The following is a 13,386-nucleotide window of genomic DNA, read 5'->3' on the forward strand; positions in this document are numbered from 1 at the left end:
TAACGCGGCGCAGCGGAGCCGCAACACAAAACAGAGGTAGCTTCACTTTTCTTGATGCCGTTGTTATTTTCTATGTTGTTGTTCTATGAAACAGTTTGTTTTCAAAATGTATTTTAAGACTTGTTTTAAAAAAAATGCACCGTCTTCACGGCAGAGCCGACGCACAGAAGAAGTTACATACGTATTTGAGTTGTGTCTGCGCACTGCGCAGTAATATAACTTGCATGGTTCAAAAGGAGCATTTGAAAGGAATGTGTTTGAAACCATAATAAAATTCAGTCAATGCTAAAACTGTCCGTTTCGTGCAATTGTTCTCATTGAAAAACGATACAAATGGCATTTAGATGATATTCTGCATAAAAAATGTGAAATTAAATAAGAATTCGGTCATAGCATCAACCGCTATAGTGATCAAATTGGCTCTGGACCAACGTGATCACTATAAGCGGTTTCCACTGTATTGCAGACTGGGCCCGTCCTCTCGGGCTCCAGCAACAGTTGTCAGGTCCGTAAAGGTAAGGAAATACAGTTCGAGTGAAGCACTGGAGACGTGGGCCGATAACAACGGCAGCCTCCAGTGTTTTGGTCTAAGCTACCGAGCAGGAGAGCCGTTGTGCTGAGCTGGGATGGGGGTGTTAGCGGCGGATGCTAACCGCTAACGCTAGTCGAAGTTAGCATCGAGCTAGCACACTACAACGGCTCTCATACTTGTTAACTACATTCCAGGCTTTAGTTAACGTTAGATATCGTCCGTTCGCGGCTCCAGCGCTTCACCCAGACTGCATTTTTTCCTTTGTGGTGCTGCAAGAGAGAGAAAGAGAGACGTGCTAGCACTTGCTAACATCCAGCTAGTGTGGCTATTACTCTGAGGCTGAGCTCTGTTGCTGGTGAGAAAACGCTGGCTCTCTCCACCCATAAAGGTTTACCTCTTGGTTCTGTATTATGTGGTCTTCAGAGAGTAGTAATTGTTTATTTTATCTTGTATGCTTTCAGAAACACAAGGCTGCTCTCTTCAGCTCCCTGGCTGTAGCCTATATCTCCATCCAACCTGAGCAGGTAACATGTTGCACCTACACTGCACATCGCCTTTTTAACCATTTCACAAATCACCCTGAATATTAGACCCTCATCTATACATTTTCATAGTAGCAAATGGATTACTGTATTTTAAAAATATATATTTTTAGCTCTGTTGATTGCGCCAGCTCGGGAATTCACCATTTCTTCTTTTGTTTTCTCAGTTATCGGATGTGGAAATGCAAAGATGCAAGTATATCCTCCCCTGCCCTCATGGCCCTGTCCTGCTCTCTCTCCTCCTCTCTCCTGCCTCTAATCCTTTCCTCTGTTCCCCTCTCCATATCTTCTCCTGGCCTGACTAGCCCAAGAAATCAAAGGTAGTCTTAGTTTAAATGAATGATTGGCATGAAAAATAAAAAAGTAAATAAAAGAGAGTACCTGAAAATTGTATTCTTACATGGCTATACAAGTTGTAATGATTTCACATACAAATAAAAAATAAGTAACTTTATGTCTGGATGTTTAATCCCAGGCATTACAGGGAAATGACAACAATATCACCCTTTGTTGAAGCATCTGTGTTTTATTTAATTTTCAATTGGCTCCACATCACCCTCTCCAGCCTTTCTCCTCTTCTCTCCACCGTCTCCTCCCCTTGCCACCTTGCAGTGCCTTTAGGGATGCTATACAGTGTATAATTTTAGTCAGCATCCAGGTTTAGTCATAGTCCAGGGTTACACACATATCTGCCCTCTTTTAGTTTAAAAAAAAAATGAAGGTCGATTGCATAATGTTAATGTTGCATATGGTTAATATGTTCAATATTAATAAATACATTTAATGTAATCTGTTGGCGAAGTGTCTTTTTTATAGAGTTTATAAGGTCGGAAACAAATTATTTTTGGGTCAAATAAAATGTAAAAAATATAGTTTGGATATATGTAAATTAATTAACTGGTGTCAATGCAAACAATTCAAGTTAAATCAGTTAAAAGTGAATACATTAGGTTGGTTCAATTTCAATTTATTAGTTTGGTTCAATAACTAAAAGTGAAGAAAATAATTTGGATCAAGGCAAAAAATTAAGGTTGAGTCAAGTGCAGTATTATTGTTTACATCAACATAAAATAATTAGGTCATATGAAGTTACTCAATTTAGATTCTGTGAAGTCAAACATTTTAGATGTGATATCTGGACATCATTTTTTTTAGTTTGAGCAAGGTTATACTTTTTTCAGTGTATGTGTTTTCCAAACCTGTTAATATAATGAGTTTTATAACGATTTTTCATCGATGCAATCATTCTTTGAACTGCCTATTTCACCTCATACAAAATGTGCTGTGTAAGTTGGAGGTTTAGAGCCTGAAGTCGCTGTCACATTTCCCCAAATGATCCCCCTCTGATGAGCACCGTGCAGCTCATTATTCTGCAGCTATCCTCTTGACAAAACGTGAAGAGGTGCACCTGTCAGCAACAAAGCTTTGGTACTCTGTATGATGCTCATTTAGCATTGAAGGGGTCTGATGCGTGCCAGAAAACCCCTTACCACACCATTACAGTACATTACATTACACATCAGCCTGCTGCGGCACAGGTAGAACCCCCCCCCCCCCCCCCCCACACACACACACACACACACACAAACATGTCAATGTGTTGCTGTGGTAAGGTGACGCTTCCTCTCTCTTCAGTCATTCAGGTGTGAGGGATGAGGGATGTCATTCTGCACACCAGAGCTGCACACAGCTGTTTCCTACGAGTGGACTGACCGTTACATTTAATAAGCTGGGCAGTTCTCCCGGGACCTCTCACTGGCACCTGCTGCTGGATGTGTGTGTCAAGTTTCCAACGATCATATCGTACTCATAGTTTCATTTATTCTAATCTTTATTGTAATACTTAATGAACCTCTTTAACCCGTTCCCTTGTGGTCTATTAAATTTATACTGAGTCTCGATAACAAGCCCCTTTACTTCAATTTTAGTTTTAATACAACCACTATACACAGCAGGAGATATGATCACTCTTAATAAGAAAGAAGAAATCCTCATAGTGGGATAAAATTATGCGCCACAAAAGAAACACTCTTTTGGTTCTGTATTTTTCAATACATGTTCAGGGCCGAGGTGGCACGGTGATGTGGTGGTTAGCACCATCGCCTCACAGCGAGAGGGTTCCTGGTTCAAAAGGAGTTTCCATGCTCTTCCTGTGACTGCGTGTGATAACGCGTTCCTCCCACAGACATTTAGAAACAACTCTAAATTGCCCGTAGTTGTGAATGTGAGTGTGAATGGTTATTTGTCTCTGTCTGTCTCTATGTGCCCTGTCCATGGTGTACCCCGCCTCACGGCCAATGTCAACTGGGGTCGGCTCCTGCCCCCCGGTTGAAGATGATGGATGGTCAGGGCCAAAGATTTGAACTTGCACAAACCTCCGTCAGATAAAGGATCAATGAATCTGTCAGAGAAACATCCTCAACTAAACAACCCTGCACTCTGTCTGATACCAGGAGATGGAGAGGGGGGTGGAAGGTTAACAAGGGGGATGCATTTTGGTCATTTTGCCAACAAGAGGGAATTCAGACAGTAGCTGTGTGTGTGTATGTGTGTATGTGTGCAATAGACAAGTATATTTTTTACTTAAAAGAGACCAATAAAGGACTTAGGAATTAAGAGAGCAGAGCATTAGGCCATCTAAACCGCTAATTAAAGAATCTCCTAGGTGTAAGCTTTTTATAAGGGATTTCTGTGCGTCTTGCTTGCAACCGGAATTATAGAGTCACAGTGAGGCGAAGGGATCAGAGCAGGTTTAACCTCAAGAAACAGGCTATAAATTCACCGAGTAAGCGCAGACAACCGTCCACAACATGTCCCCAAAGCAATTTCAGAACATTCACAGGCGTCCACAATATGGTCTCCGGACCACCTGCATTTGAATGATTTGAATGTTGTCAAATGACAACAAAGCTGTAATCCCTCATAGGTGCAAGTCTTTTACGCTCGGAGGAAATCTTGTTTAGGTCTTGATTACCGTGAGATCCCAGGTCGTTAGTAGGATAAACAATCCTTGAAATAACTGGCAAGCCTTCAGATCCTATTGTATCACATTCAGGAAATATAGTGAACGTCTCTTGTCTTTTACAAAAGTAAAAAAAAAAGGTAGGGATGTATTAGTCTGATGCTGTTGTTGTAAGACTGTACTGCAGCAACCTCCTACTCAAGCTATCTATCCAAGCTGTGTTAGCCTGGATCTGGATTATTCTGTTTATTTGTTTCACAACCCGCTACACAACAGCCTGCTGGCACTTTCCCAGTTCTCTCCTTATGTGACAGCGCCATTCTTTCCCCTCCAAAGGGGCGTGGTCTCGTTTAGCAAAGTATGTGTCTATGTTTACCATCTTTGCCATCTTTGTTTAGCGTGTTTAACATTTGTTAGTAAGCCCACACACAAAGTAGGCTGCAGCTGATGGGAATGTATTTAGTTATAACGGTATTTGGTCATAAACTAAAAGTATCAGACAAAGTGAAATTTAGACCTGTACATGAACGACGTGACACGAATGTCTGCACCAAAGTTGTGAGGTAATCCATCTACAGTTGAGATATTTCACTCCACTTCACCACAAATGTCTCACGGTGGTACTTAAAGTGTAATTCTGGTGTAAAATCACACCATGGTCTTTTTCCGAAATTACATACAGTACGTCAGATAAGCCACTGAGACAGTTTTTTCGCGTAACAACTATTAAAGGAGAAATCCGGGAGAGTCACTAAAAGCCGGACCTGGCTAACACTGATTAGCTTGGGGCAGTAAGGTGAAGGCATTAAAACGTCCTTTTTAACCACTAATACTGCTCAAAATAACAACAAGTGACTCTCCCGGATCTTTCATTAATATTTGTTACACAAAAAAACTGTCTTGATGACTTATTTGATGGATGTAAGTGCCGAAAAAGACCATGGGATGATTTTGCGTCGGACTTACACTTTACCATCCCAAAACTACTCAAACAATCTACTGCGGTCCAGTGTTATCCTCTTAGGTTTCTTCTGTTTTTACCCAGTTTGTCCCTTAGCCGAAGAGAGGTGCACAAATTGTAAAGCCCCCTGAGACAAATTTGTGATTTCAGGCTATACAGTACAATAAGATTGACTTGAATCAAACTAAAAGATCATAATAAAATCATAATGTTTGATTGTTACTACTCTAAATATTTGCTCAAATTCGCGGAAACTGCAGCAGTTATCTTACTTTTACACTAACCTGTCAATCCTCTCTTTCTCTGCTGGAGGCCTCTTTAAACACAAAACAGGTGCCAGTTCTCACACAACTTTCCCCAAATAGCCTAAAATGTAAACATGAAGGAGGAGCTGCAGGAACCTGGTCACTGATGTATAAAAACACCAACAAAACTCAGAACGTCACTGGTACCCCGTAATACAGGTAGGCAAGTGGCAGTGAGCGACGCTCCCCTTTTCTCCACTAATGTCTCGTATTTCATCTCTAAACAAATGAATCATCCTGAATTCTAAAACCTGAGTTACTGAACAGTCGTTTCGTTCTGTTGTGGTTCTGCTCAGGTTGTGGAGAAAAGATGAACACCATCCAGGTGATTTCCTTCGCTCTGCTGTCCGCTCTGGCGGCCAACGCTCAGGTCATCATGCCGGGAAGATGCCCCAAGCCTGCTGTTCAGGAGAACTTTGACGCTGCCAGGGTGAACACCAAACCTTTTAACTAGAATATTCTGTAGAGGAACAAGGCAGCATCTCTGTTTAATTTTCTTTCATTTAAATTACAGAAGTTAAGAAATTAGGCCTTCCGGGGCGACCATTCGTCCCACAAAATTGCCATTTAACGCCAGTACGTTCTGCAGCTCTTCATCAACAACAGTTTAATTTCATGCTCTCGTGTTCCTTCTGCAGTATCTTGGTAAGTGGTACGATATCCAGAGACTGCCACATGCCTTCCAGAAGGGTGAGTGCTGCACTGCCACATACAGCCTGCAGAGCCCCGGAGTTGTTGGTGTCCTCAACAGTGAGCTGCTGTGAGTTTGCTCGCCTGCATCAACATGTAATCTTTTTGGTTGGACCCCTAAAATTCACTTTCTGGAGCTACAACCGAGGCATACAGGAGGTGGATGTAACATGTGTTAAGAAGTCTATGTATGTTATAAAACTATTAGTTAGATCAATGTATTTCAAATACATTCTTTCCATTAAATGACTCAAATACTGAATTAAAGACAATTTTAGAGGAAATTTTAGGCTACTTTATACTTCTACTCCACGGCATTTCAGAGGGAAAATACTCTCCATTTTACAGCTTGAGTCACTTTACAGATTGAGATTTTACAAACCCCTCTGAAGGGGACCGTTCTGCCCAACATCCAGGTCTACGTGATACACTGTGCTGTTTGTACTTTTACTTGAATGTAGGACTTTTACTTATAACAGAGTCTCTGATTGTATATTTTGTTTCTTTTAGTGCTGATGGGACCATTAACACCATCAGTGGCTCTGCGATGGCTAAAGACCCCTCTGAGCCTGCAAAGCTCCAGGTCTCCTTCTTTGAGAGTAAGAACCCCAAATTGATTTCAAACAACAGAAAGATCCTGACTCCAACACACATGAATAAAGACAACACACACTGCAGTTGAGTGTCGCCTTTATTCATTAATCATTATTTGAAAATGTGTATACTTGACTGTCATGCTCCTTTATGCCTCCAGACTCCCCTCCTGCCCCTTACTGGGTGCTGTCCACCGACTACGACAACTACTCTCTGGTCTACAGCTGCACCGACCTCGGGGTGCTGCATGTGGAGTTCGCCTGGATCATGAGCAGGCAGCCCACCCTGCCCCAGGAGACTCTCGAGGAGCTTCACAGCACCCTGTCCTCCATCGGAGTCAGAGTGGACAAGCTGCTCACCACCGACCAGGACACAGCTTACTGCAGCGCCATGAACCAGTAAACAGACTGAGCTCGACCTGATATATATATAGACGTATATGTATGATGCATGTCTCATGAAAGTCAGTGCAATAAATGTTTTTAAAGAGTAGTCCAGGTTTTTGTGTCTTTTCTGTGAGCCTCTGGGGTGGTCTCATGCAATTTGATAATCTCTTAACTGATTGTTACCTTTGCTGTTATGTTTTTGCCTTTCTAAAATGTCTCCTTGGTTAATGGCTTTGCGCTCTGATAGCGAGAATGTTTTAATAGAAATCTGCATATAATCCTTAATTAGTTGTCTAAGAACAAGTGCAACAGCTAATTTAAATGTAAAACAGCTGTTAAATGTAAAGCGGTAGCTGTTTTTCGACATCCTTCGTTTTTTTTATTATATTATATTAGTAAAGAGAGCAGATTAAAGTGAGCGAGAATTTATAAAAAAAATGGTCTAAAATCATTCCAAAATACCACAATAACCTTGAGGAACACCATAGAAAAATCAATGCTGCGATTAGAGATAAAATCTTTTGACAGAGATTTCTGCAAGAAAGAGCGATTGGATGATGAGCACTTATGTCCTGGAAACTGTTCAGAAACCCTCTTATTTTCAATTTACTTAGAAAAGCCAAACGTCCTCTGAAGGCCGTAGGTCTCTAGTTCATGGTTGTAAAGATGCTGTGGTTATCCTGAAGGTCACAACGGCTCATTTCATACAGTGACACAAGTTTCAAAATATGCAATGCTACTAGGACTAACATCAAATGAGAATAAAATTCAGGTCATTGAATAAACAAGCATCTCAGCTTTTCAGTCATACTTAATTAATGCAATTAATGCAGAAATATTCAAATTAATTATTTTAGTATAGGCAAAAATAACTGCCCAAAACTGTCTGGGATTATCACTAAGTGGATCTATAAACATGTTTTAAAAGGGAGATCCATTTTAATTTTCATCTGGGGGTGAGAGGACAAAAGGAAATGGCCATGCCAGTCTAGTTTAATATGATAATAATGTCCGCTTTAATACTGAGCCCTCTACAGCTCTGAAAGACAGAATAGAGTATGTGTGGGTATTTTCTTATTTGACACTTCAGTTTGTGTGAATTCTGCTTTCCAAGGACTCTCAGCACTTTATTTATATTACATCAGAAAGACCTTTCCCCTGTACCCGACGGAGAGCAAATTTGAGTTCAAAATGTTTTTCTTCTCACTTTGCTGAGAGTCCATGGCTGTTGCTCCGATGTCTTACTTAAGTGAAATATCGCAGTGTCGAAATACAGCTACACGTAAAAGTCCTGCATTCAAAATATTGCAAGAGTGAAAAAATGACCAGCTCTCATCATGAATGGTCCACTTTAATGTTGCAGCTGGAAAAGTTGGCACTTTCTTTACACATCTGCTGAGTAGCTTATAAATTTCACCAATGGATCAATAGTTATTCTTACTTATATCATAGTTTATTTGTTGGTTATATATTAAATTACATGTATTAATCTGAATCTGTAAAGGAACTAAAGTTATCAAATTCATGTAGTGGGAGAAAAATATCCCCCTTTCCCCCTGAACTGTAGTGGAGTAGAATAAAGTAGCATAATCAAGTAAAGAACAAGTACCTCACAACTGTAGGAGGCAGAAATCACAGTTGCCGTTTTGGACGGGAAAGTAAAATATTTATACAATATGAAAAGCGTGTTGTACTCCTTTGCATTTGTAGTTCAGAAAAAAACCCAAAAGACAAAAACATGCAACTTTTCTGCAGGTTTATTGCATCAGCTTTGCATAATGTATGGACAGGGTGAGGCACAACAGACACTGCACACAGTAGAGTCACAGCATGAACCTCTGCTGCCTTGTCACAGTCCTGTAGAGGTAGGCGAGGTAGGAGAGTCTCTGTTTACTGGTTCATGGCTCTGCAGAAGGTCTCGTCCTGGTTGGTGGCGACCATCTTGTCCACACTGACGCCGATGGAGGACAGGATGCCGTGCAGCTCCTCCAGGGTCTCCTCAGGCAGGGTGGGCTCTCTGCTCAGGATCCAGGACAGCTCCATGCGGAACAGGCCGAAGTCAGTGCAGCCGTAGACCAGAGAGTGACCCTCGTAGTCTGAGGACAGCACCCAGTAGGGACCGGGGGGTGTTCCTGCAGGGGAGGCAAGTGTGAGTGTCAAAGCTGCTGGAATATTAAGTACACAAGTAACTCCTCAGAATGACTGAGTGAACTAGAATTTACTTGTAACGCGTGAAGACTTCCTTACCAGAGAAAGAGACCTCCAGCTTGGCGGGCTCGGCAGGGTTCTTGACCTTGGCTGCGCCGACGATAGAATTAATGGTTCCATCATCACTAAAAAACATGAAAGAAATGAATTTAATCATGCATCCCTTTTCTTAGTATTCATCTTTTTTGAAGTTTCAGCGCATTGTATATCCTCACATTTTCACAAATTGCTTTACTTTCATGAATTTGCATAAAAGACTGGGATTCTGTGTCAATTTTGGTCAAGATCGTTCAATACAGCTGATGTATAAAAAAGGTATAAGAAAGTGCACAGTGTAACTTTATAAAAGGCAACAGCACGGCTGTGTGAAAACACTTCAATCGCAGGGCTGCTTATTGTTCTTACACACTAATTTAGAGGATGAAAAGACTTGTTGAAATTATAATTTCAAGGACTGTGAAAAGGACAGTGAGTAATTGCTCCTAACATATTATGAGTTTAAGCAGAATATCAGTATGTTCAATTCTAAAATGTAGACATTTATGCAGCATGTACTCACAGCAGCTCACTGTTGAGGACCCCGATGACTCCTGGACTCTTCAGGCTGTAGGTGGCAGTCGCACACTCCCCTTTCTGGAAGGCCGTCGGCAGCTTCTGGATCTCAAACCACTTACCAACATACTGCAGAGGAAACACAGGACTTCACACACTAAGAACAGTGACTTTGAACGTTTAATCGTTGCAAAAACAGGCACAGATTCTCTTACTATACATAATGTTGATTAATAACTTTAGTGTTCACCCTTGAAGGATCAAAGTTGGCCTGAACAGCTGGTTTGGGACATTTGCCAAACTTCAACACCTGAGCGCTGGCTGCGAGGACAGACAGCAGGGTCAAGGAAACCACCTGCATGCTCTTCATCTTTGTCAATGCGACCTGTAGAGAACAAAACACACAGCACCATCGTTAAAACAATCAGCTTTACGTCAGTGTAGGAGGTTGCTCCTGAAAGATCATCTTTGAGGGTTTAGCTGCAGAAGAGTGCAGCAGACGTGAGGAGTCATGGCTGTATCACCTGTATGTAATCAGCTTACAACCTGTGTGCGTGACATTCAGTGTTGGAGGTCTTTTATAGATCTAAAGCTTCTTTATGGATCGCATTTTTTAGCCCCTCCTCTTGTGGTCACATGTAAAAGCATTGAAGAGGCGGAGTCAGCGTGAGAATTGGAATCTGTTCAGATAAAGACTGTTCAAACAGGCCTCACACCTCCTGATCTTTGTAGAAATGTACTCATCCATTACCCTCTCTGTCCGATCATTTCAGCGATACCAACTTAGTTCCATCTTTTTCCAGAAACCTTAGCCAAAAAAAATTAAATAAATAAAAAAAATCAGGAAGATAAATGTGAAACTTACAAACAAGACGAATAAAACAAGATCCAAAATATTATATTTATCTGAGCGCTCCAGGCGACAGCAAAGCAGAGACAAAGCAACTGAGCTGATATTCTGTGAACTCAAGAAATACATTTTTGATGTTGTGGACCTAAAGGACTTTCCTCCTCTTCGGTTTGGTTGAGTTCAAAATTAGCATCTTGTTATTTGCATTGCTTAAATATTTGTCATGTCTCCCCCAGGATCATGATCCTAGAGATAAACCTGTATGCTCTTCATGTTAGTGAAAAAGAGATAGCTGCACGATCACCTTCACTTTTAATCTCCATTTAATTATTAAGGAAATAGTTAGATAGTGGGAAATGTGCTTATTTACTATTTGAGTGGTGTCGATCTCATCTATATTTCAGCAAGGAAGTGAATAAAAGCAATTCTCACCTGCTTTTAAGAAAAGCTAAACTGCTGTATTCAAAGAACCAGACTTAATGTCTGTTAGCAGTTTGCCTTTTACACAGAAGGACACTGAAAGAAGGCGTTCTGGTTCTTATTAACAACAATTTCACTCCACTGTTACATTTACCTTTCAATCTCCAAACACAAGTGCAGTCTCAGGTGAACAGTTTCTGCATCTTCCTGCTTCTACGGATCACAGGTTCTCTTTGTGTTGGCTCGAGTACACACAGGTGAGAAAGATTAATTGGGCACAGGTGTATGTGGTTTTCTTGATGCTCCCAAAGCAGCTCTCCTCAACCTCTGCATTCACTTTAATCCCTTTAAAACCACTTTGCTCTGGAAACGGGGTGAAGCTGAAGCGGCCTGTGGTGGTTTAGCAACAGCAGCGATGGAGAAAAAAAGAGCTGCAGGACACAATACGCTCATTAAAAACACTCAACATTTAGATGTCATGAGCAGCAGTAGAGGCATTGGAAAGACGGTCGGAACGGCTACGGTGATAAACAACAGCTGAATTTCAACTTGAATTATTGCACGCCATAGCCTCTGTTTTGCAATGTTTGTGGTGGTGATGTATTAGAGAATAAAATGGTCTCATAGTCATTTAAATCTGTTTTCATACAGTCTTTTGACAGCAGATTTTATGTTTACCTCCTCTGAGGAGAAGTATTTTCAGCCCAAACCATTCAGAGGCAGATTTGTTCTATGATTCATGGCCAGTGTTTTAGTGTCGGAATTAAAACAAAATAAACCATTTGGGCCTTTTTTCTATCTCTTTAAAAAAACAAACAATTTAAGCAGCAGGTTTTATACATTTCCACAAGATCCATTTTGAAACGCCCAACTTTACAGCAGACATAAACATGTTCACAACCTGGTCTCTATGGTCATTTTCACTATTGATGACAACTGTATGGGGGGAGATTTATTTTAAGTATCTCATCTGTTTAAATTATATTAAAGCTTACAGTTATACAAGCGGGTGCCATCACAGGAGACTGTTTGCTTCATTCGACCCGCCTCAGCTCCATCATTGCTCCAACTCTTTGTGTATTTTTGGATTAGCTGGGAGTGAGTGCACTGCCAACTTGCCAAGATGGTGACGGCGCCCACTTTGAGCTTCATTTTGGCTCTTCGGAAACCTGTGGGTGGTGCCACAGAGTCTATATCCAGAATTTACACAGTCTATGCAGCAGACTCAAAACAAATAAACCATATTTATGCTGCATTATGCTGCCGAGTTGATATTACGCAGAAACATGGCTTACGAAAGTAAATCGGATTGATGTCCTTCAGTGCATTTATAGATGAAAATGTCCGCTCACTTTTGAATCCATATGTATTAACAGTTGTTATTATGTATTCTTGAAGCATGTTGCAGAAAATGAGTTCCAATACTTTGGAAAGTATGATATCCACGGCGAATGGTCTATAATTTTTTATAATGGATATTCTACTAGTTTTACCTTGGACTACTGGCAAGTTGTACAACAGACAACATTAAGCTCAAAGCAAGTAAGACTGAAATAACAAATGTTCTCTTGTTATTTGTTCAAGGCCACACACTTTGTTCACTGCAACTAACATCAGAACTAAAACCACACCATCATCTTTAGAAACATCCTGCCGACAGAAAGAAGAACAGCGGGTCAGTCGTCCCCGGGCCCTGGGTCAGGGAGGGGACATAAAGAGCCCTATAACCTTTAAAAATGTGTTGGGGGGCTTAGGAGATCATCTTGCCCTGGCACAAGAAAGACACACACCAGCCCTGCTGTGGGGACCAATCGTGTTTTTAGCAAACATCGTGGCAATCCATCCAATAAATGTTGAGATATTAGATAAGTGGTCGACCAACATAATCGACCAGCAGAACACTTTTGTTATGGATGAATAAAAAAAGTCAAAGGAGGTCATTCAGCGGACGCATCGATCCTCGCTTGTTGCAATTTCTACACACAACAAAGTGGATTTTCACCTGAGAGATGACCTCTGACCCTCCAATGTGACATTCTCAGGCATGTTTCACCATAGAAATGAAGGCCATGGGATTCTTATCTTTGTTAAAGGATAACAGCATACTGTATATGCTTAACCAAACAGTCACTTAAGTCACCATGGCGATAACACTAACCATTTATTAACTCAACAGTCAATGGGCGATGAAGAACGTATTTGTTTCGCGGTGAGACAAAAAAGTTCAATAAATGTAGTAGATTAAATGTACTGTAAGATAAATACATTTAATCAAGTGTAAGGATGAAAAACATATCCTATCTTCCTTCAAAATGTGAATTAACTCCGCACTTCTACTACGTCTCATTTCTATTACTCTATTTTATTTATTTTATCCTGTTAAA

The 13,386-nt window shown here is 40.9% G+C and overlaps 2 protein-coding genes across 2 annotated transcripts; one reads left to right on the top strand and one right to left on the bottom strand.

Moving 5' to 3' along the window:
* Window positions 1-5,612: 5,612 nt before the first annotated feature.
* On the top strand, window positions 5,613-6,988 carry LOC310957975 (apolipoprotein D-like; the record flags this gene model as incomplete). The annotated part of the gene is made up of 4 exons (XM_083928743.1): window positions 5,613-5,732; window positions 5,941-6,062; window positions 6,503-6,591; window positions 6,747-6,988. The coding sequence occupies 4 exons, from the start codon at window positions 5,613-5,615 to the stop codon at window positions 6,986-6,988; spliced, it is 573 nt and encodes a 190-aa protein (XP_083784869.1).
* A 1,874-nt stretch (window positions 6,989-8,862) lies between these two features.
* LOC310958108 (apolipoprotein D-like) lies at window positions 8,863-10,102 on the bottom strand (the record flags this gene model as incomplete). The annotated part of the gene is made up of 4 exons (XM_083928921.1): window positions 8,863-9,104; window positions 9,220-9,305; window positions 9,740-9,861; window positions 9,983-10,102. The coding sequence occupies 4 exons, from the start codon at window positions 10,100-10,102 to the stop codon at window positions 8,863-8,865; spliced, it is 570 nt and encodes a 189-aa protein (XP_083785047.1).
* Window positions 10,103-13,386: the final 3,284 nt, after the last annotated feature.

The sequence above is a fragment of the Echiichthys vipera genome, assembly GCF_963691815.1.
Source record: "Echiichthys vipera genome assembly, chromosome: 15".
NCBI lineage: Eukaryota > Metazoa > Chordata > Actinopteri > Perciformes > Trachinidae > Echiichthys > Echiichthys vipera.